Here is a 22,103-nt window from a genome sequence, read left to right as displayed (position 1 = left end):
GTGTGTAAATTCCAGGTTGCAAACATGTTGTGTGGAAAGGCTCAGCGCTGGCTGCGCTGCACTGTGGACGTCCACCGGAGCCACCTGTTATCTACGGGAGTCCGCCGAATATTGGTAAGGAAAACAGTCATTTTGGTAAAGTGGGCCAAAATGACTGGGCCAACTATTGATTTGCCTAAAGAAGTCTGTATGTTTGCACACAGACTTGTGGACTTGTTGTGCTCCACCTCGCGCTTAATAAACATGGCCATAGTTTCCAAAAATCAGGGGGATGCATCTACAAATAATCCAAAAGCTCCGGCTCCAGACGTGTATAAGAGCGCTGTTTGGACAGTTTTTTTAAACTCCTGGATCTGATGTCAGTGTCAGTGAGAGTGGATGTGCTCAGTACGACCATCTCAGTCCAGGATTATACTTGCTTGTGGAGATGCACATGGACAGCTGTGGACACCATGGATGAGTAGTCCTTCCTGTTCTATTTTTTTCCCCAAGTCCTCTTGGAATCCATCTGAAGCATTCATGCGAATTTTGGCACACTGGTTGCAAAAAACTGCAGGTCACATGGACACTTCTCTACAGAGCATCTCATGAAACGTGAAGGACGAAAGACCCTCTATAAACTAGCAGATGCAGCAACTATACCACCGGCATCAGATACAGCGCAGAGGAGCCTTACTCATCTACATTCAAACCTACTGTGTGTCAGGGACAGCCAATCAGAAGAGGGTTGTGCTGCGGAGGATAAATAAGATAAATGAGGATTATTTTGAATGGTGAATCATACAAAGTCAATCTTAATAAGTCCAAGAGTGAAAAGATGGAGGTCTTTTTTTAAAAATAATTCACTTTAAAATATTTCAGCATTCTTGTGTTCAACTTGTGTCCTTCAGATTAGCAGAAGAACAGTGTGTAGAGAGCTTGATGGAAACGGTTATGCATCATGAAAGTAGCCGCATCCAAGTCTTACACCGCCAAGCGCAATGCAAAGTGTCGGATGCAGTTGTGTAAAGCACGGCGCCACTGCACTCTAGAGGAACAGAGTCGTGTTCTGTGGACGAGTCCAATGGACGAGTCTGGGTTTGGCGTTTGGGTTTACTTTGTGCCAAGTATAAAGTATAAAGTTTGGCGGAGGCAGGATTATTGTTTTTGAGGGGTTTGAGGGAGCCCCTTAGTTCCAGTGAAAGGAACTCTTAATGCTTCAGGATATCAAAACATTTTGGACAATTTTATGCTCGTAACTTTGGGGGAAAACTTTTGGGATGGCCTCTTTTTGTTCCAACATGATTGCGCACCATTGCACAAAGCAAGGTCCATAAAGACATGGAAGATCGAGTGTGGTGTGGAAGAGAACTTGACTGGCCTGCACAGAGTCCTGACCTCAACCTAATAAAACACCTTTGGGATGAATCAGAGCAGAGAATCCGAGCCCGGCCTTCTCATCCAACATCAGCGCCTAACCTCACAAAGGTGCTTCTGGAAGAACACTCAAAAATTCCCATAAACAAACTCCTAAACCTTGTGGAAAGAAGAGCTGAAGCTGTTATGGTACCAAACTGACAGGATATTAAACTCTTTGCATTAAGATTGGAGTGTGCATGGGAAAGCAGACGAGTGGAGACTTTTGTCAATTTAATGTATATTTAGTGACGTTTACATCTGTACAGTCGTGTCTTTCCGTACTAACGTGCATGTTTTTCTTGACATCCAGTGGAGACGAGCTTCTGCCGTCGACTGAATGGCGCCTACCGTCTCCGTCAGCTGGTGCCCACGGCCGTGTACACACACATGAAGATGCACAAGAGGATCCTGGGACACTTGTCGTCCGTGTACTGCGTGACCTTCGACAGGACGGGGCGACGCATCTTCACCGTAAGTTTTCCCACGCGCGTTTTTGTTCGACGTTGCGTTGACACATTAGCTTGTGAACGAGAGCCTGTTCGAGTCGAATCTCTTGTGGCTGCTGCGCGATTGCGGCGGCTCTGTGTTTGTTTAGAGTCACGTCTCGCATTCTGTGTTAGATTGTTACAAGGTGCCGCTCGCTCACCAAGATGCACAAGCATTTGCGTTTCATGCTGTAACGGTTCTGCTAGGCGGTAATTACTGTTTACCTAACTGTGGTAGGACGCGTTTACTCAGTGACTCACAGCTATAACCTGTTGGGTTATACGTCGGGAAAAACTCAGACAGCTGTGCGATGATAATAATCACGGGTAATGAAGTGAAAGCATTTATCTCAAAAGAAGTAAGCTGACCTTTGCCCCCTGGGTGCCCGTTGTATACATTTGCCGCATGCCTTTTCCACCTAGTTTGAGAGAGGTACAGCTTCTGGTAACGTGTTAAATGGTGAAGGAACAATGAGACAATGTTGATTTAATGTCGCCGTCCTTCTGTTTGGAATCTTGAGTCAAACACTGCCTGCTGTTCTACACCATTTTCAGCTTTCACTTCTTAAATCTCTAAAAATGGCTGGCTGCTGAGAGGAGGAGGAGGAGGAGGAGGGGGTTAGATTGAGTGTCTCTGTGTCTTTTTTCCTGTTATCTCTCTTTCTCTCTCTTTCTCTCCCCCCGTCCTCATGCTATGCTGCCCCTCCTTTGTTCCTTTCTCTTCCTCCCTCCCCCCCACTCTTCATCTTGCTATTTCTCATCATAACTGGAGAAAATGTTTCCTCTGAGGCGCTGGCTAAGTGCCAGAATTAAAATTCATTCTTGCTCTCCCTCACTTTCTCTCCCTTTCCCCCCCCCCTCTCTCTCTGCTACTTTTCCCCCTCCTTTTATCACGAGATCATTTTTATTTATATATGTTCTTATTTTTAGATCTCTTCAGTCCTTTTGCTCAGGCTCTTATGCTGTTTCAGGCATATTAATTGATTATTTTGTGCGCCCTAAAGATTCGCGGGGATCGTTGTGTTCGGTGAACAAGTGCACGCAAGTTTGGTCCAACAACAGCTTTGCTGTCAGTTATATCGATTTGCATAACATAATTTTAAAAACAGCCAATTCTTGTGGTCACTTGAAAAGACAAATCGAGAGCAGTTGGTTTGTGCTTGTTGTCCTTGTGACTGTGGTTAAAATCTTATCTGTAGTTGTGAGGAAACAGGGAGGATTGCACTTTGCTCTTAAATCTATGGTGGTGCAGACGGCGTGGCAGGTCTCCCAAAATGCTTTGTAGTTATAAAAGGTCAAGGCTTTCGGGGCAACCAACACGTCAGCTGATACTTAACATACAGCACTGTGTTAGTTATTTTATAAAGCGTTATGATTTTTCAAAAGGTTTCAGGTGCATGTTGGAGCACATAAAATGAAACACCGTCATTAACAGTGTTTGACCCTCAGCGTGTCAAAAATTCTTATTTTAAAGCGAAGAAGTTTAATTTTATGAAGCGTTACATCCTGAAATCGCTGGCTTTTTAAAACAAGTGGATTTGTGTTTGTGTGTCTTACCTGTTACTTAAATAATTTTGAGCTCTTAACTAAAAAACAGATGGATCTGGCAACGTGTTGAATCACGAGCATTTTAACCGTCAGCGAGTTGGATCGCAGTCAGGCACTCGCCCCAAAGGCGGTTTCACGATTGAAGACTCGATCGTGCACTTTGATTGCAGACTTATGAGTGTTTAAGGAGAATCTGAGCTAACAATTCTTGTAAATGCTTCACTAACAAAGCTTTTTTTTTGGTAACTATTTATAAATATTAATAGAAGTATTATTTGCTTCTACTTTGCTACAAAACCGTTACAAAGTAAGAGGAGATGAGTTGGTTCCTGCCTGATCTATTTTCTGTGCCTCCGTTCTAACAGTCGAGTTCTCATGTGTGTAAAACCAACTCTGTGTCATCACATCCAGTCTCAGTCTACTGAGTCAAATGTAATCAGCCTAAGATATTCTCAGACCACAGTAACAGTGTGCGTGTTCATTTGGCAGTGCTCACTGTTGTTTTGCATTGATAACATTAGCCAGGGAATGTGTTTACATGCCAGCTGCGGTCTTTTTCTCTTTACCTGTTAATAATAAGCTGATTACAGTGCATGCAAATGCACCGTCAGTGCCTTGAGATGTTCATTGTAGCTTTTTTGTCAAAAAGCAAATTAATCATTGATCTATTTTTACATTTCAAGAGTCTCTTTCCCTCCTCTGTTTGTATTCCACATTTGCCAATTTGCTGAGAGTCCTGCTCTGCAGCGTGCCCAGATAGATTTTGGAAATCTTCTTCAACTTCACATTTTTAATTTGTCTTCCCAGAAGCAGATGCGCTGATCTCAAATGTGAATCTTCACTCATGTGCGGTGGTGTTTTCTTTCTGTCCCAGGGCTCAGATGACTGTCTCGTGAAGATCTGGGGAACAGATGACGGGCGTCTGCTGGCAACCCTGCGCGGCCACGCTGCCGAGATTTCCGACATGGCCGTCAGCTATGAGAACACCATGATTGCCGCCGGCTCCTGTGACAAGACCATTAGAGTGTGGTGCTTACAAACCTGCGCTCCTCTGGCTGTCCTGGAGGGACACGCAGCATCCATCACCTCACTGCAGGTATTGTTTTAAAGCTGTTTTTATTTCATATTCTTTACAGACTGGGAGAAGCCACCACAAACTGCAACTGCATTTTACTGTAGAAAGCTAGGTTTTTACTTAACAGGCAATATATATCTATATAAATGTTTTTGTGTTTACAGCACACAGTTTAACTTGTGTCAAGTTTTATCTGTGCAACTGCTTTCAGTTTACTGGACGCTTTGTTAGTCACCCTTAGCTGCTCCTGGCTGGACGCTCTTTTGCCTTTATAACTGCTTTTAATCTTCATGGCAGAGATTCAACAATATGCTGGAAGCATCCCTCACAGATTTTGGTCCATATTGATGTGATACCATCACACAGCTGCTGCAGATTTGTTGCACATGCATTGTATTAAAAATCACATCCTAAAGGTGCTCTGCTGGATTGAGATCTGGTAACTGTGGAGGCTGACTTGAGGGCAGTGAACTCACCGAGATGTTAAAGAAACCACTTTGAGATGATTGGAGCTTTGTGTCATCGTCCTGCTGAAAGCAGCCATCAGAATATGTGTTGACTTCAAATTCTGACCCAGCATCTGGTTGTTACAGCAGAAATTGATGCTCATCAGACCCGGCAATATTCTTCCAGTTTTGGTGAACCCATGAGAATTGTAGCTTCAGTTTGCTGTTCGTAGCTGACAGGAGTGGCACTCATGTAGTCTTTCTGCTGCTGTAGCCTGTCAATGCGATTGGCTGATTCCATATTTGCTTTAAAAAGCAGACAAACAGGTATACTTAATGAAGTGCCCAGTGAGAGCGACTGTGTTTGTGTGTGTCTTTGTCCTCTGTTCATTCCGCTAACCTCTGATTGGTTGTGTTTGCAGTTTTCTCCTCTCTGTAGCGGCTCCAAGCGCTACCTGTCCTCCACTGGAGCTGATGGCACCATCTGCTTCTGGCAGTGGGATGCACGGACACTCAAGTTTGGGTGAGAAAAACACACGGTCTCACCTGCACAAACATTTCTCACACTTTGTGCATCAAGCATTTTGTCAGCACGTCATCGCAGCTCCTTTTCAGACACGGCATACATAACACAGTTGTCCTCATCAATCTGTAAGTGACAGCGTTCTGTCATTCAGATAAAGGTCACTTTTTGAGCTCATGCTCCTCACGGCCTCATTCAGTGAATTGTGCAGCCGCGATGTAGAAAGCCACGGTTTGGATGCGATATTTGGCATGAGATGACACGTAGTTTTCAGTGGAGTAAAAAGACTTATTTTTATTTTTAGAAGTTGATCTGAGCTTCCTGCATCTTCTTCCTTATTGTTACCTGCACTGGCTTGTTCCTGACGCTCATATTACCTCTCTGTGAACCTTGTCCCCATATTGTCTCTGCTACTCGATGCAGAGAGCCTGTGCTTCATTAATGGGTCTCTATATACTGGCTAGAAACCTGTGCACGCCCTTGGAAGTCAGTGCGGTGTAATCTTATTACGTAAATTCGACTGCTTGCAGTTTAGGCATGTGTTGCACTGAAATAATTACTCGGTCGCACACGGTCTTTTTGTTTTTTAAAAAGAGACATGAAGTTGATAAATTTTGACGAATGGAAAGGAGTGCATGTCTGAAAGAGGCTTATTTGTGTAAAAGTTTGATTGTATTGATCTTAAGTACACATGAATTTATAATTGTCTCTGTATTTAATGGCCAACTGGCCAGTTTTAGAAATGTTTAGGTGCAGTATGTAAAGCACGCCAAACTCAGCCAAGACGCCAAAATGTAAAACATTTTCTATTAAAAACACAAGGTGGTGGTTCTTTGTGTTAAATTGTGTTATAAATGATTTTGTTCTCGTGTGTGTGTTTGTGTGTGCGTCCAGTCAGAGGCCCAGTAAATTCACAGAGCGCTCTCGACCCGGCGTCCAGATGATCTGCTCCTCCTTCAGCGCAGGTGAACGCAGCTCGCTGTGGTTTTTTTATGCATGCTTCCAGAGCACTGACAGAGAAACAGAACAAGATGCTCACTCAGACTAACTGGAGAACAGCACACATTGTGCGTCACCACTTGTGTGGCTGCTGCTCCTTATCAGTAAATGTGGAATGACTGTGGTCTGTTTTTTGTGGGTATTTCTATTTTAAGGGTTAGAAATATTACTGGTTTGCAAAAGCACGCACATTTGCAAATAGTTAATGTATACCAATGTCCCCGAGGTAAACCAGTGAATGTGAAACAAATATTACCCTAATCTTTTTTCTTTCTTTCTATTAAAAATATATGCATCCAGGTGGTATGTTCCTCGCCACAGGAAGCACAGACCACATCATCAGGGTATACTACTTTGGCTCAGGCCAACCAGAAAAGATCTCTGAGCTTGAGTCCCATACGGTGAGTCAGCGTACTTATTTATTTATTATTTAGTTACTACAAAAACAGCTTTAATCCAAGCGCACTGTGTTGGCTTATTGAACAAGTTTACGATTTGAGCTAGTTCTCTGAGAATATTACTAAAAATGATCAAATCTGTAGCTGTAGATCTATAGCTATAGTTTTCTTACTGTTTGTGATATAGTTTTATTTTTTTCAGTGAAAGCTCCTCTTGATTTTTCAGTTTGATTTATTTTAACAATAAAAGCAAAAAAAAACCATGCTGGCTTCTGAAGTTTTCAGCCATATATCAACCTCCTCAGGAACATCTGAAGCAGACCTATAATAGTCTTCCTTATTTTCTGTCCTGTATATACTCTTCTAACCACAGATGCTTCAAATAACAAATACGACATGTGCACAAACAGTGCTCATTTTCAGACAGTTTTTTCCACTCTTGCCTGTGTATGATCTCAGCAAGAGTGGATATAGTTATTCCAGACATACTGCTCTGATCATGAGCACCAGCTGCTGTTCAGACCTTCAGTTTGTGAAGAGAGCCAAAGAGGAGGAATTGAGAGGATAAATAAAAAATTGGAATATCTATTTGGAAATGTGAAAAATACAAAGCTGCTCTTATAGTAGTCAATTTTAAAGGTGGATTTGAAATGATTTGTCACAAATATTGTTCTTGTCAATGAAACGTGGAATTGTAATTGAAAATGTCTGAGATGAACGAGTTATTTGACATTTTTTAATTTGCTGAAAATACAGTTTAACCCTAACTAAATAAGAAATAGGCTTGCGCTGACGTTTCTCTCTCATATTTTCCCACTTAGGACAAAGTTGACAGCATCCAGTTTTCACATTGCAGTGACAGGTGAGTTTACGCAGTTTGCATTTCTATACGTGTGTGCGTGAGGTACATAGTTATTGCAGTTAATTTTTCTGCACCACTGTTGCGTTGTGAACCTCGCGGTGCTGTGATATAACTTGATGATGTCAGCAGCTTTGCTTAATGTCTAACACACACTCTTTGTGTGTGTGTCTCTCTCTCACAAACACACATTCAGACACACACTTGTGCTTGTGCGCGACATATTAAACTAGACGGAGTGCAGAAAAACAAGCTCAGCTGTAATTCCCCTGGGTTGCTGTAATCTAAGCAGGGAGGAAGGTGTAGACGGTGTATGCAAAGAGCCAGGGTGGTAGAGGTGGAGATCCGGGGGTACATGTATTTACTGTTGATGTGTGGAGACGGAGGGAACCATTTTACTGCAGGAAGCTGATCTCAAAGTAAGTGTTATATTTTCATTCACATAAATGTGTGCGCGCGCTTGTGTTGCAGGTTTGTGAGCGGCAGCAGGGACGGTACAGCTCGGATCTGGCAGCTTCACCCTCAGGGCTGGAAGAGCATTCTGCTGGACATGCAGACCAAATTACCCGGGTATGTGTCTCTGCACTGCCGTCAAGGCCTGGCCTTCCCATTAGTGCTTTTGTGCTTGGAATAAAGACCTTGTGAGCTGGGATCATCCTGGAGGTGATGATGTCAGTTTACATTTTAAAATAATCAATCACCTGCATTGAACGCTACAGTGTGTGATGAATTCTTCTCATGAAAAATGCAGAGTTTTGAAGTGTTTTACACGTGCTTTTATGTATTTAAAGTACAATGACCTACTGCATAATATAGAGAAGCTGCATTGTTAAGTTAAAGAAAAATCTCTTTCACACCTGTGGGATAAAGTGTGACATGGTGATTGATTACCTGACTGCTCCTAGACAGAGTATAGATTTATTCCCAGACGGTGCATGAGTAGAGTACACTGACAGACTGTTTATGTCTTTGTTGCCTGAACAAACGCAACAAACCTAATGCAGCAACGAGGTCAACTAAAACAAAACCTAAAAAAAGTCCTAAATGCCCACAACTTGGATAATACAAGAAGTTACTTGAAGTATTTAATAGAGTTAAATCTATAACCATTGCTCCTACAATCGGTCTGTAAAATAAAGAAAGTCTGGGTCAGGGAATTGCAGCAAAAAGTATTGGGATGTTTTGGATGTGTTGATTTTCACATCTTTCTTATGTAAACAGGAACAGCTGGGGTTGTGAATAATTATCTGAAGCTGCAGAAAGATAAGGTCTAACTGTCAGATTGGTCTGGCTCCTCATTAACGGTGTAAAAAGGGACTGAGGAAAATAGAATACATTCCTCAAAAGGAAAGGACAGTGGAGTTTTTTAAACTTAAAACTAATGTAGTTAGAAAAAGATGCGTTTCATTTTTTGTTGCGTCTACTTTTTTTGTTTTGTTTTTACAGTATTTTCATATTTGATACACAGTCATGGCCAAAACATTTGGCAGTAGCACAGAGTTTGTTTTTCATGCAGTATGCTGCTCAGTTTTTATTTAGATGATTTCTTCCATGTTTCTGTGATATGGTGAAGATGAACCTTTATTGGAAATGAATAAAAATTTGAATTTTGGAGTGATGCTGCTGCTAATACCTTTGGCAACGACTCTGTGTCTGATTTTTATGTGTAAACTAAACTAGAAAGACCTCAGTTAGTCCTGAACGGCATCACTGCTCTCCCCCTCAGGAAGTACAACCCTCCGCCGCTGGAAGACAAGGTGACCAAGCTGAAGGTTACCATGGTGGCATGGGATCGCCATGACAGCACAGTGATAACGGCGGCCAACAATCTGACGTTGAAAGTGTGGAACTCCATCACTGGAAATCTGGTCCATGTCCTGATGGTATGTGGTGACTTGACACTCGGACACAAACAAAGATGTGTATCATAATATCGTAGTTCAGTGTTGTGTGTTATTCTGTAACAGCTCAGATCACTGTTGACTGGACCACAACACACTGCCAGTTCACACTGTATACACATGCATGGCCCTCAGAGGTTAAACCCTCTTATTCACTTATCCACATGTTGATGTTATTACAAATTTTCACTTTTTCGGATGCTGTGAGTTAAAAAGCCCTGCAGACATACAGCCTATTAGCACATGAGTAGGGATGGGTATCGTTTAGGTTTTATCCGATACCGGTGCCAAACCGGTACTTTTGAAACGGTGCCGGTGCTTAAACGGTGCTCAAAGAATGTAGAACACACACATTGTCCAAAAACCTCTCATGTTCAGCTGTTTTTTTGTAAAAAGATAACAATGTTAGCCTTTTCTGCAGCTATAGGGGATTTATGGCATCACTCTTAGCTGGAAGCAGTGCTTAAACAATGGAAAAAACACAAACTTTATCCAAAAACCTCTCATGTTTAGCTGTTTTCCACTTTTTCTTTGGTCATTTTAGCCTTTTTGGCCAGGGTGAAGGGAACATCTGCCATCAAACAAGAAGACAGCCGCATGTAACTACGACGGTGTTTGCTAGTTCACCTTACATGCATTAATGTAATAACGTGGTTAGCCTACTCAACGTAAATTACACACGAACAACATTAAGCGACTCACGCAGAGAAGAACGGCTGCTGCTGCATCATCATCCTCATCATTTCTGCTACACTGGCAGGGCTAGGGGCCAGGACTCTCCTCTTCTGGTTCTTGGGGGATGTTGCTAACTCCGGGTCCGATAATAGGCACCACACGCGCAGTAGATGTGCTCGGTGTGAGCTATTGCAGCAAGCTTTCAAATACGGTGCATTTCTCGGCTTTTAAAGAAACGCTATGCGTCGCCAGGTGTTTCATCAGATTCGAGGTGTTACCTCCTTTGCACAGTACCACCTTAAAGCACTTGTTGCAGGCTGCTGAGTTTGCATCTTTTGCTGTGAAGTACAGCCAGACTTTAGACCGCTTCGCCTTGGGCATTTTTAATCTGTAGCTCTGCTCTAAAAGAACGTACGTACCTGGGCCCGCTTGCAAAGGTAAAATGATTGGCTAGAATCCAAAGTGTATGACATCTCAGGAAAAAAAAGCACCGAAATGTGCGCTGCTTTTCGGTCTGGTTACTACCGTTTATGTCACCGGATACCGGTACCCATCCCTACACATGAGTGATATGGCTCAGCAGCTGCTGTGTAGGCTGTTTCCGGAATAAGTCATCCATGTTGTGTTGTGAATTTTTGATTTGCTGATGGAAAATGCTGTACGTTAGAACTAAATAATAAAATTACATACGATATAAATAAAAGCCAAATAAAAGAAAAAAGTAAAATAATTAATTAGTTAGTTAATAACTAATTTAATTCCAAGAGAAACTAAGTCTCACTACGGTCAAAAGCCAAAGAATAAAAATGGGTTTTAAGACGTGTTTTAAAAGTGGACAGTGAAGGGGCCTCTCTAACGTGCAAGAGCAAGTTGTTCCATAATTTAGGAGCAATGATAGAAAAAGCCCCGCCCCCTCTGAGCTTCCTCTTGGATCTCGGTACTTTCAGGAGCAGCTGATCAGCTGACCTAAGAGACGGACAGGGTGTGTAGGGACGTAGAAACTCAGAGAGGTAAGGCGGGGCTAGATTGTGATTGTTTAAAAACAAACATAAGAATATTAAGATGAACTCTAAAGGACATAGTGAGAGCAGCGACTGACTGACCCACGTAAAGTGAGTTAGAGTAGTCCAGACGGGAAGGAATAAAAGCATGGATCACTGTTTCCAAATGCTGCCTAGAAAGAAAAGATTTCACTCTTGCCAGTCGCCTTAAATGATAACAGCTGGACAAAGGTCAGTAATAACAGATGTAAAATAAACTTCCAGGCATCCCAAATCAACAGACGAGGACTCACAGGGACCACTAGCACCAAACACCAACACCTCTGTTTTCTTTTCATTAAAATTAAAAATGTTTAAAGCCAACCAAGCTTTAATGTCACCCAGACATGTGGTTTTATGGAGATGCCATCCTTCTGCTTTAAGTTATTGTCTTCCTGTCAGTTAACAAACTAAACATTGTACTCAAGTAACTCTTCTGTATTACGGTGTTGCTGTTAGGGTCATCTTAGGCTGCTGCTGTTTCACTACTTAGCTCTTGGCCTTGTTTTCATCATTTTTACTTTATCTTTTGATCAGAAATCTAGTTGCTAACACGCTGTCAGAGTCTCCTTGGTGACGCAGTGATAAAACTGGAACATTTGATAGCTGCCTGAAAACAGTGTATATAAAAAGCAAACAAAAAACAGATGAATATGAATTTTTTACTTGTTAACTTAAAAAGCATGTGGGTTTGCACACTGACAGTGAGAGGATTGCAAAATATGCTCAGCTGTGTGTGGGCTTAAGCATAAAAAGTCAGGTTTGGCTGTTGCTTCTCTTTTCTTATTTCTTAATCTAATCCTAGATGTTCGTGTTGTTGGTCGACAGGGTCACGAGGATGAAGTGTTTGTTCTGGAGCCACATCCCTTTGATCCGAGAATCCTTTTCTCAGCGGGGCATGATGGGAATTGTATTGTGTGGGATCTAGCCAGAGGAGTGAAGATCCGCTCCTATTTCAACATGGTGAGCGTCTCGTCCACAGAACGTCTCCTCGCCCGCGTGTCATCGCCTTTCACTCGCTTCTGTTTCATTCACAAGTGTCCAGATCTCGATCCTCTCCCTGCACTTTTTTTAACTGTATTTTCTCTGTTTATCTGCATAGATATGTGGTTTTATCAGGTATATTTCTGCTTCTCTTACACACATTCTTTTCCCATTCCCCTCCTCGTCTCACCCTTTATTTCACTTTCACCCGCTGTTGACCTTCTCCCAACTCTATACTTTCACTTTCTCGCTCTGCTTTCTTTACTGTTCTCACTTCCCTTCGTGCCTTCGTGGCTCTCTCATCAAAATGAATCACATATGCCACTCCACAAATTTATCCAGTGCTTTAATTATTGTAGTATTTCCTGCTTCTATGGTAACCAAGGACGGCATTAACCACATTCCCAGAACATGTGACTCACATAGTGAGCTGGTCCTTTGGCCAAATCTTGGTGTTGGTCATAGACAGTGAATAGTGTTGCTTAACAACACAAAGTCTTTGTGCATGTGAAAAGGCCCAAGTTTCAGGCTGAAACCTGCTGTGAGACTTCTCCTGAAAAGCGTCCTCTTGTCAGGGTTTTTCCTAGCTTTGAATGGGTCTTTTGGTTGGAGGAACAACAATAGGGACGATAGATACATGGAAAGTAAAGTAGTAAGTCAAAAATGCCCAGCAGTAACATAAAAAACAATGCCTTGAAAAATAATTTTACTACAGCAGTGTAAGGAGGAAGCAGTTTTTTCATTGGGTCCGATCAAACTTTGAAAACCTCCCTGTGGACAGAAAAAAACACAAAAGAGGGTTGAAGAGTAAAGGTGAATGTAGAGTAAGATTAGCACAAGCAGAAAGGACACACAGGCAGGGAACTGCATAATCCTTAATTATCTTACACCGGGCCTTAGTGCACCCCCTCACTTCATCCTCTGCCTGCAACAAGCCCTGTTAACTCCCTCCTCCCTCTGCTTTTAAGATGCCTTGCTCTTAATTGGCTGCCCCTCTTAAGCAGAAAATGTGAACAGCAGGTGGGTGTGGCTTACTGTCAGAGCCGAGTGCCTGAGATGACCCTATTAGAGAGATCAGCTCTCATTGACTTTACACAGTGATGTAAATAACGTAGCTTTTAAAGCTGTCTGAACCCTGAAGATCGGTCCAGCCTCTGGAGAGTATGTTCATTTTTAAACTCGCTGCCTGCATATCACTGCATCACTGCGGGCTGGGATGGAGGTGATCAGATCGGGCACTGCTGAGGTGTTGTTGAATCCCAGGTTGCTGTTATAGGGGCCTTCACACAGTAATAGTGGGTGGAAGCATGAAATGGTCTAAAATCTCCTGGTACACACCTGTGGTGACTTTGGACTCGATAAAACAAATTTCACTGACCACTACCAGCACCAACAGAGGACACAGCCCACTCATAGCCCACAGAAACAAGGTCCCCTCTAAACCGCACGGCTTCAAAGTTGCTGTTGAGGCCCATACCTGCTGCACAGACTCTCTGAACGATGTCACTAGTGCAGGACGGCAGAGGCTGTTTACAGGATGCCCTGGTTTCACTTTTAAGCTTGAATTCTTTTGAATCGGTATTTCTATTGTAGCAAAATTATGGTGCTAATTTCCAACAACTCTGTCATCCAGCTGGGCAAAAACACATGCAAGGTGTATAAAACTGAGTAGTCTATGTGCTGTTTGAGTTTGGCATATTTCCATCTTGTAGTTGAATGGAGCCTTTGTGAGAATGAAGGAAAACCCGCAGATCAAACCAAAAGCAGCAGCTGGCTGACGGTCAGAGCAGTCAGGGGTTTCTTGCTGATTTCCTGTTGAAGAAGTTTTGCTTTCTGCAGGTGTCCTGTCGGTTTGCATAAACAGGCTACTGTTGTGCTACAAACTGTTTGATGTTTGTTCTTTGTGTGCATATTTCTTTCTGGACAATTCTGCTGGCTTGCTGACAAGACATTAATAGTGGGTTGTGCCCATGCAGTTCAAATAGCTACAGTGCAGTTTTAAGAATTCCCCTCCACTCTGTCTCACCCTTGATAGATTGAGGGCCAAGGGCACGGAGCGCTGTTCGACTGCAAATGCAGTCCAGATGGGCAGCACTTTGCAGCCACCGATTCCCACGGTCACCTGCTCATCTTTGGCTTCGGCTCCAGCAGCAAGTACGACAAGGTAAACTGACCTGCAATATTTATGCACATACACGACAACTCATCGCATGTTATTAGTAATAACAACAGCGCCGCACCCTCTCAACCTCAAAACTGTTTCAGATAGCAGATCAGATGTTCTTCCATACCGACTACCGGCCACTGATCCGGGATGCCAATAACTACGTGCTGGACGAACAAACTCAGCAAGCTCCACACCTAATGCCCCCTCCCTTCCTGGTGGATGTGGATGGGAATCCACATCCACCAAGATACCAGCGGCTGGTGCCCGGAAGGGAGGACTGCAGGGATGAGCAGCTGATTCCTCAGATGGGGGTCACTTCCTCAGGTATTCAGGCTGAAATAAGACCTCTTTCTTTGGAGTTCTGCTTATGCGCTTTAGATATTTGCCTGGAGGTGATGCTGTCTTCTGTCTTATCAGAGACCATCTGTCTGTGCTGTCATAGCCTGACAATAATCTTATCTGTCTTTAAATGAGCTCAATGTGAGGCTTTTATTGAAACTACAGTAGCAATGGCAATTAAGATTAGAGTTCATAAGGCTGTTGGCTGGGATATAAACAGAAGCAATCAGCAGTTAATGAAATGTGTTAGTAAGGCACAGCAGAGATAGTTAAGTTATTAGGCAGCAGTTGTATTCGTCATAGCTGTAACAATGGTTGGATTTAAGCTCATTTTTTAAAATTCTCTCTCTCTCACTTTTGCGCTATTCCTGGCAGGCCTGAATCAAGTGGTGAGTGAACAGGCGGTGGATGGTCCCAGTCCTCTGGACACCATGATTCAGAGGCTGCAGCAGGAACAGGACCAAAGACTGGGAACCAATGACATCTCTGCTGCTGCCTCAAACACCAGGTCCAGCAGAGGTAGGAGTCATGACATTAAAGCGATGCTGACTGTTTATTCTGATTCATTCCCCACCCAAATTTCTTTTGTTCTCATTTTCCTGGATTCCAGTCATTATTCACATCTATCCATAGCAGCACTAATATGTTGGAGCATCATCTTACACTTGAAGCAGACGTGTTTGCTGTGATTGATTAATTCGTAGAATTAACAGCACATGTATTACAGCCACTATTTATGTTTTCTCAGACCTTTAGGTTGACAACATGATTCGTGGATCGTGAAGAGAGTTTTTTTTATTACTATTCAATGAAATAATGCATAATTTGCAACAACTGCAATTATGTAAATAAGTGTCTCAGTGGAATTTTAAACAGGAAATGTAATAAACCCCCCCCTGATTCAAAGAGTTAGTGAATGCAGGGAACCTGTTTTCACAGAGCACACTGAGAGTAGGTAATGTGTGTTTGTGGGATATGATTTTTTATTTGGTCAATTAATTCTCAGAGTGATGAGTACAGAAGATCAGAACTATTTGTGTCCTCAGCTCTGGTGCTCCGTGGTAGCACATGAAAATAGAGTGTGAGCCAACTGCATTATGAAAGAACACTTTTTTTCCCTTTATAGATTCCATCAGTCGGTGGCTTAATAACTGATATCTGCATGTAAAGATGAAGACATCTGTAGACAAAGCTTGTCCCAGCTTCCATTTGTGGTGTTGGTTTTATTGACCAGTGACATCAGACATCATGGGTACATGCTGGTAAACGGCCAGTGTGGAGACAAAAAAAATGTTCAGTCTCAAAACCATCAGCTGAAGACAATTAAGCTTTTTACTAGCTGCATTAAATTTATTTGCATTCTTAAGCAGTGACTGGTCGTCTCAGCCTGTATATCTACTGGCTGCACCTGAGCCCCTGTGTTATGTCCCCAGAGTCAGCAGATTAGCTGATGGGCTCCTAAAATACTTAATAATCGACTCTCTACTATTTGAAGTCACGTTTTAAAAAAGTATTTTTTAAACTCCTATTTCTTACCTATGCAAACCAATTGTGTTTGAGTCCTTGGTGATTAGTCGATTAATCACGGGAGATAAAATAAATGGAAAATTGTTCTTTTTTTAAAAAATAATTTAAATAAGAAAAACATGAACTTGAGCTTTAAACTTCTGGTTTTGGAAGAAAACTGCAGATAATTCTGTGGGTTTTATGTAATCACTGAGTTTCATTTATTTTTTAAAATTCAGAATCTCAGATTTAATTATTATTATTGATAATTCAAATAATTTCTAGTTACAGATTTTTCCAATTTATTTCTCATTACTTTCTCATTTTATATCAAAGTTTTCTACTGTGATGCACTGAAGTGTCCCATATGTCACACCTTAACAGAAGGTCTACTGGAAATAATTCTGAGATTTTGCTAGTGGGCTCATCATTTATTTAGTGCTGTGCAACAGTTCCCCAACAGTTTAAGTGAAACCCTATCTCTCCTCCCCCACCCCTCAGGATCTGTGGGATCTCCCACTGAGGTGCACTCCCCGCCCAACGTGGGTCTACGGCGCAGCGGGCAGATCGAGGGGGTCCGCCAGATGCACAGCAACGCCCCTCGCAGCCAAATGGCCACAGAGGGAGATCTGGTAGCCTGGAGCCGCAGGGTGCTGGTCCCTGAGCTCGAAGAAGCCTCTGTCAGGTAACTCCTGAAACAGATATGTACACAAACACGTTCTCACATTCTCTGGGGCACAGGATCTCCTAAATATGACGAACCTCGTGATCTGTGTGTGTGCAGGAGACAAGTGAACTGGCGTGAAGCTAAAGGAGAGGAAGAGATCAATATTTATCAGTCAGAAAGGAGAAGACGTACTCTCCACTCTCTCCCCAAGGAGAGCAGGGTGAGTTCATGAGCATAGCTGTTCGACTAGATTATGGCTGTTTTATTATGATTTTTTCTTTTAATTTTTTAATTTCTTAACCAGAAATGTCTCAAACGCAGGACTTTGGTTACACTCAGCTCCGTTCTTTGCTTTTCCAGGTTCATCCGACATCAGAGTGTGTGGTAGACGAAGCGAGGAGGAGCCAAGGTAACCATGGCTATCAAACCCGCGCTGCTATGGAGGAGACAAGTCGGCAGAGTGCTGAGGCTGCAGATGAGGATGATAGCACCTCAGAGGTACATATTCATACTGCATTGTTACGAATTTAGTGAATAGTTTTAAGTTTTGATGTTCTGAGGATTTTACATTTTATTATAATGATTTTTGTCTTTCTTTGTCTTTTTTTTGTCCATTTGCTTTTGTGTCCTAATTTAATTTTGTATGTGTTTTCAGGGAGAGGTGGAGGTACGGCAAATAAACGGGCACTCCTCAGAGGAGGAGAAGGATGAAGAGGAGAAGGAGCCCTGGCCAGATGAGCATAGTAGTTCGAGGTAAGAAACACCGAGCGCATCTCCAATTTATCACGTCACTCATCTCCCGACGATGCGTTCGCACACTAAATGCAAATCAGAACGCGGCACGAGCAGACGCCGCACATCTGTGTGTTTAATCTCGGCCCCGTGATGTATTTGCAGCGATTACTCCAGCGATTATTCGGACTGGACAGCCGATGCCGGGATCAACCTTGAACCGCCCAAGAAGAGCGTTAAAGTGAAGAAGAAAAGCAGCGGCTCAGAGGAGGACGGGGAGAAGAAGAGGGAGGGGAAGAAGGAAAGGAAGAAAGACAAAGCAGATAAAGATGGCGCATTACCAAAGAAGAAGAAGCCAAAGGAGAAGAGGAAGGTTTGTTATCAGTAATGAACTGCATTTTCCTTCTCCGAAGTTATTTGAAGCTGACGAATGAACTAACTTAATTCAGTCAGGTCTTTTGCTTCACGCCGGATTATAAGCAGTGTACGTGTCATATTTATTCTGCTGTGCGTCTTGCAGAGGACGCAGTTTCAGGAGCAAGGGCTAACTCTGGAGGAATGGCTTCCCTCTGCCTGGATCACAGACACGGTCCCCCGGAGATGTCCTTACATACCCCAGATGGGCGACGAGGTACACGCCGACCGCATCTTCACCACATGTCTGCTCACACCAAAACACAGGGTCATGTTTTACATGGCAACAAGGACTAAAGTCTGCATCACAAGTCGGAGACCTCATGTGGCATTAACGGTCATTACACCCATGAAAACAAAAGGGCACATCTCGAGCAGTTATGCCATGTCGTTGTAATTACATTGCAAACGCGCACCAAAGGAATTTACAAGTGCAGTTAAAGCCGTTAATTCTTTTGCATATGTGTGTGTGTGCAGGTGTACTACTTCAGACAGGGCCATGAAGCTTACGTGGAGATGGCCAAACAGAAAAAAATTTACAGCATCAATCCTAAGAAGCAGCCGTGGCACAAGATGGAGCTCCGGGTAAGAAACAGTTTGACAGTAAAATCCGAACCAAAGCAGCGTTTCTCTGAAAAGCGCTGCCTCTCTCCTAAATATGCAGTGAACCGCAGTTATATCCTGGCTTCACTGACATTTTGAAGGTGTCATATTTTCAGTGACATTTCTCTTTTAAGAATGTAGACATCCAAAGGTAAAAAGGCGAGCCCATGAGAAATTTTTAAAAAAGACGCTGTGGGCTTGCTGAGCTTTGGTCCGTGTGGGACATGGTCGTGTATGGAGGGGTTCACCCTGCTACCCCCTCCCACTGGGATGTGGATATTTGTTGGTGCGCGTGGCTGGATGTTCTGGCGTGGTCGTTGACCCACTTCCTTGGTGGTCCGCGATCTGCCGGGTGGTTCTTTGGCACATGGAGCCCTGATCTCGGCTCACGCTAGTATGACTGGCCTCTAGTGGAGTCGGCTGCCTGCTGCCTCTGGTCATCTGGGACTCGCGCCCCTTGGCTTTGGGCGCCCCATCTAGGCCCTCCCTTCTTGTCCTGCAGGGATGGGGATTACCCAGTTTTCCCGGATCCATCTCTGTCTGCCTGAGCTCTTGAGGGCCATCATTGCAGCTTTCCACCCTCATTTTCAAGTACATTTGGTGACAAAAACACACAAACACACTCACACTTGACACTCTCTCTCTTTCTCTCTCACACTCTCACACACACACCACTAGAAGAGTGTTGATTTGTTACCCGTGTCATACTGTATACCCCATTGAATGTAATAACTGGAATAACATGAATAGAAATGAAGAAATAAACAGTTAAACCCTGAACAAGAAGATCCTATAGAGACTTTATAGAGCTGATCTTGGAAAAGCAAAATGTGTTTGGCACGACAGTCGCTCAGCTCCTATTTGTGATTGCAAAAGCTGCCAGACGGGACACGATTAAAACAAAATAAGGCAAATAAAAAAAAAAAAAAATGACACTGTCCTCCTAGGAATACATAGCAGGACCCAGGGATTCACGCACATGTTAGTGTAATCATTAACTGCTGTTTTGTTGCAATGCAAAATTCGACAGGATTTTTGCTGCAAACCTTTCACCGGTGTGGCTTCTTTATCTCCGCCACACGTCTGGTTTCACACTCCTAGTTTAATCTTATTTTTTCTTTCCTAAAAACGTCTCTCTACCGAAAGACAAATGTCTACCGAGCATAAAAAAAAGGTTATGAAACTGCATATGGAGCTGTCTACGGAAGAATGAAAAAAAGCCACCAACTTCAGACACTTTAACACTTGAGAGCAACAGTTTATAGGATTGCATTTTATATTTGGTATACATTTCATTTTTTTTCTGTCCTTCTGCGTGAGGAAGCTGAAATAGCAATTCCTGTGCAGACAGCAGAACATAATGCATTGCGGGCACAGTGTGCTTCCTTGTGAATGTGCTGCTTGTAGTGTATGAAATGCAGCGTTTTCTTCTACGACGTCTTTTTATTTTCTCTTAGTATTTTGTACAGCCAGACTTCTATCTTTAAGTTTCACTTTTTCTCAGCTGGAAACAAACCTGCACCCTACACACAAACAAAAAAAAACACCAAACCCTTGACTTGGGGCTTTCCTGTAGGAAAGAACAAGAAATAACTGAAAGAGGAATCATTAATCGAGACTTTCAGGATGGTTTGCTTAATTTTTTTGTCTTGAGAACTCAAACATGCTCGTTATGTCTTTTTTGTGGCATTTAGGAGCAGGAGTTGATGAAGATAGTTGGCATCAAGTATGAGGTGGGTTTGCCCACGCTGTGCTGCCTGAAGTTGGCGTTTCTGGACCCAGACACTGGAAAATTAACCGGGGGATCTTTCTCTATGAAGTAAGTGTCTCTCTCTGCCTCCACATAAGAGTACAGGGTTTTTCCTGACTCATATCTGGCCTCTGACTGCAAGTCAGAATGCAACTCTGTTATCTTACTTAGTTACCCTAACAATAGGGTTTGGTACCTTTCACGTTTGAAACAATGCTGGTACCAGAGCCGGTGTTTGGGGAATTTGGGACTGTTTCCCAGTTATACCTTTTTCCAGTACAGCTTTTTGTAAAATAATACATAAAACATTTTTATCCAGCTACCTAATTATCTGAAGAAGATGTAGGGTCCCGACCATCATCCGTGGGTTCAGTGGCTCATATGTTGGCAACAGACCTCTGGTGTATTTGGCTTTCAAGATGTCAAACACTCCACAGCTTTTAGATGTATTCTTGAGTCTGACAAGGTGCTTCCCCAGATTAGATGTGTTGTCACGGCCAGCTTTGTGTCGCCTGCTTTGCGTTTTGAAAAGCGTAGCCCCACCCAAGGCTGCTTTTTGCACACCGCTGCTGCCATTGGCCTGTGTGATTGTTGACACATAACTGAATTAACGGCACATGGTCTCACTCGCTCTTCATCTTCCTTTCGTCCAGATGTGTTCTAATACCCGAATTTGGCACCAGCTGATTGCATGCAAATCAGTACTCGAATTTGGTTGATACTTTTAAGAAGTAGAAAAGTTCATTTCTGAGTTGAGAAACAAAAATGTGTGTGCTGTTTTATAAATACTGATAGTTTTTCTTTGGCTCTGGCTAAAATCATCTGTGGAATAACTGCTGTTGTAAAAGAGTTTAAACAGACTGCAATACATGCCAAACATTTATCAGCTTTTAAGATGAGCCGACGTCATTACTCTTTCTAAAACACTACGGGACTCTTGTCTTATATCATGTTATATGGTCTCTCTTCAACTTTGCAACATGGCAGTTATAAAACTCACATTTCAGCAAGGTTTCATATCTTTACACAAGACAAGAGGTTATTGATAAAAACACTGACTGCAGTAATATTTCCTGACAGCAGATAGCATATACTTTATGCATACAGAAGTGAACCGCTACTACAAATCTCTTGACTACTTGCAGGTACCACGACATGCCTGATGTAATCGACTTCTTGGTGTTGCGGCAGCAGTTTGACAACGCCAGAAAAAGGCAGTGGCGCATAGGTCAGTTTTACCTTTGCAGTGCGACTTCACTCAAATATAAATGATATCGTATATGACATTCATTTTCTTTTTTGCAGAGTTCTCTGTAGTAATGTGATGTCTCCATAGGTGACAGGTTTCGGTCAGTGATCGATGATGCCTGGTGGTTTGGAACCATTGAGAGCCAGGAGCCCTACCAGTCCCAGTATCCTGACAGCTTGTTCCAGTGCTACAATGTCTGGTATGACCACAGCTTGGATTTGCTCTATTCTCAGCAGGGTTGCACTTCTTTTTGGCATGACAGCAAATCCGTTGCATTCGCATTAGGTAGGACCGTCTTGCATCGGCAAGACTGCAAGACGGTCTATATAAGAACAAAAATGTGCA

At 42.8% G+C, this 22,103-nt stretch overlaps 1 protein-coding gene across 1 annotated transcript in view; it reads left to right on the top strand.

Annotated features, from left to right (window-relative positions):
- phip (PHIP subunit of CUL4-Ring ligase complex) overlaps positions 1–22,103 on the top strand; it is a 42,489-nt gene that overhangs the window by 3,895 nt on the left and 16,491 nt on the right. The window contains exons 6-28 of the mRNA XM_085431376.1: positions 16–114; positions 1,709–1,869; positions 4,306–4,527; positions 5,375–5,475; positions 6,370–6,440; positions 6,775–6,875; positions 7,694–7,734; positions 8,203–8,301; positions 9,458–9,614; positions 12,176–12,310; positions 14,367–14,495; positions 14,597–14,822; positions 15,213–15,356; positions 16,845–17,028; positions 17,128–17,230; positions 17,371–17,508; positions 17,666–17,763; positions 17,908–18,115; positions 18,263–18,373; positions 18,634–18,741; positions 20,454–20,578; positions 21,655–21,737; positions 21,846–21,957. Coding sequence (XP_085287502.1) covers positions 16–114; positions 1,709–1,869; positions 4,306–4,527; positions 5,375–5,475; positions 6,370–6,440; positions 6,775–6,875; positions 7,694–7,734; positions 8,203–8,301; positions 9,458–9,614; positions 12,176–12,310; positions 14,367–14,495; positions 14,597–14,822; positions 15,213–15,356; positions 16,845–17,028; positions 17,128–17,230; positions 17,371–17,508; positions 17,666–17,763; positions 17,908–18,115; positions 18,263–18,373; positions 18,634–18,741; positions 20,454–20,578; positions 21,655–21,737; positions 21,846–21,957 — 2,956 coding nt within the window. The remainder of the gene's footprint in view (positions 1–15; positions 115–1,708; positions 1,870–4,305; positions 4,528–5,374; positions 5,476–6,369; positions 6,441–6,774; positions 6,876–7,693; positions 7,735–8,202; positions 8,302–9,457; positions 9,615–12,175; positions 12,311–14,366; positions 14,496–14,596; positions 14,823–15,212; positions 15,357–16,844; positions 17,029–17,127; positions 17,231–17,370; positions 17,509–17,665; positions 17,764–17,907; positions 18,116–18,262; positions 18,374–18,633; positions 18,742–20,453; positions 20,579–21,654; positions 21,738–21,845; positions 21,958–22,103) is intronic.

The sequence above is a fragment of the Copadichromis virginalis genome, linkage group LG15, assembly GCF_057382275.1.
Source record: "Copadichromis virginalis isolate Kocher_CV1m ecotype Utaka linkage group LG15, C_Virginalis_male_GT1.1, whole genome shotgun sequence".
NCBI lineage: Eukaryota > Metazoa > Chordata > Actinopteri > Cichliformes > Cichlidae > Copadichromis > Copadichromis virginalis.
This window is presented reverse-complemented; position numbering and strand designations above follow the sequence as displayed.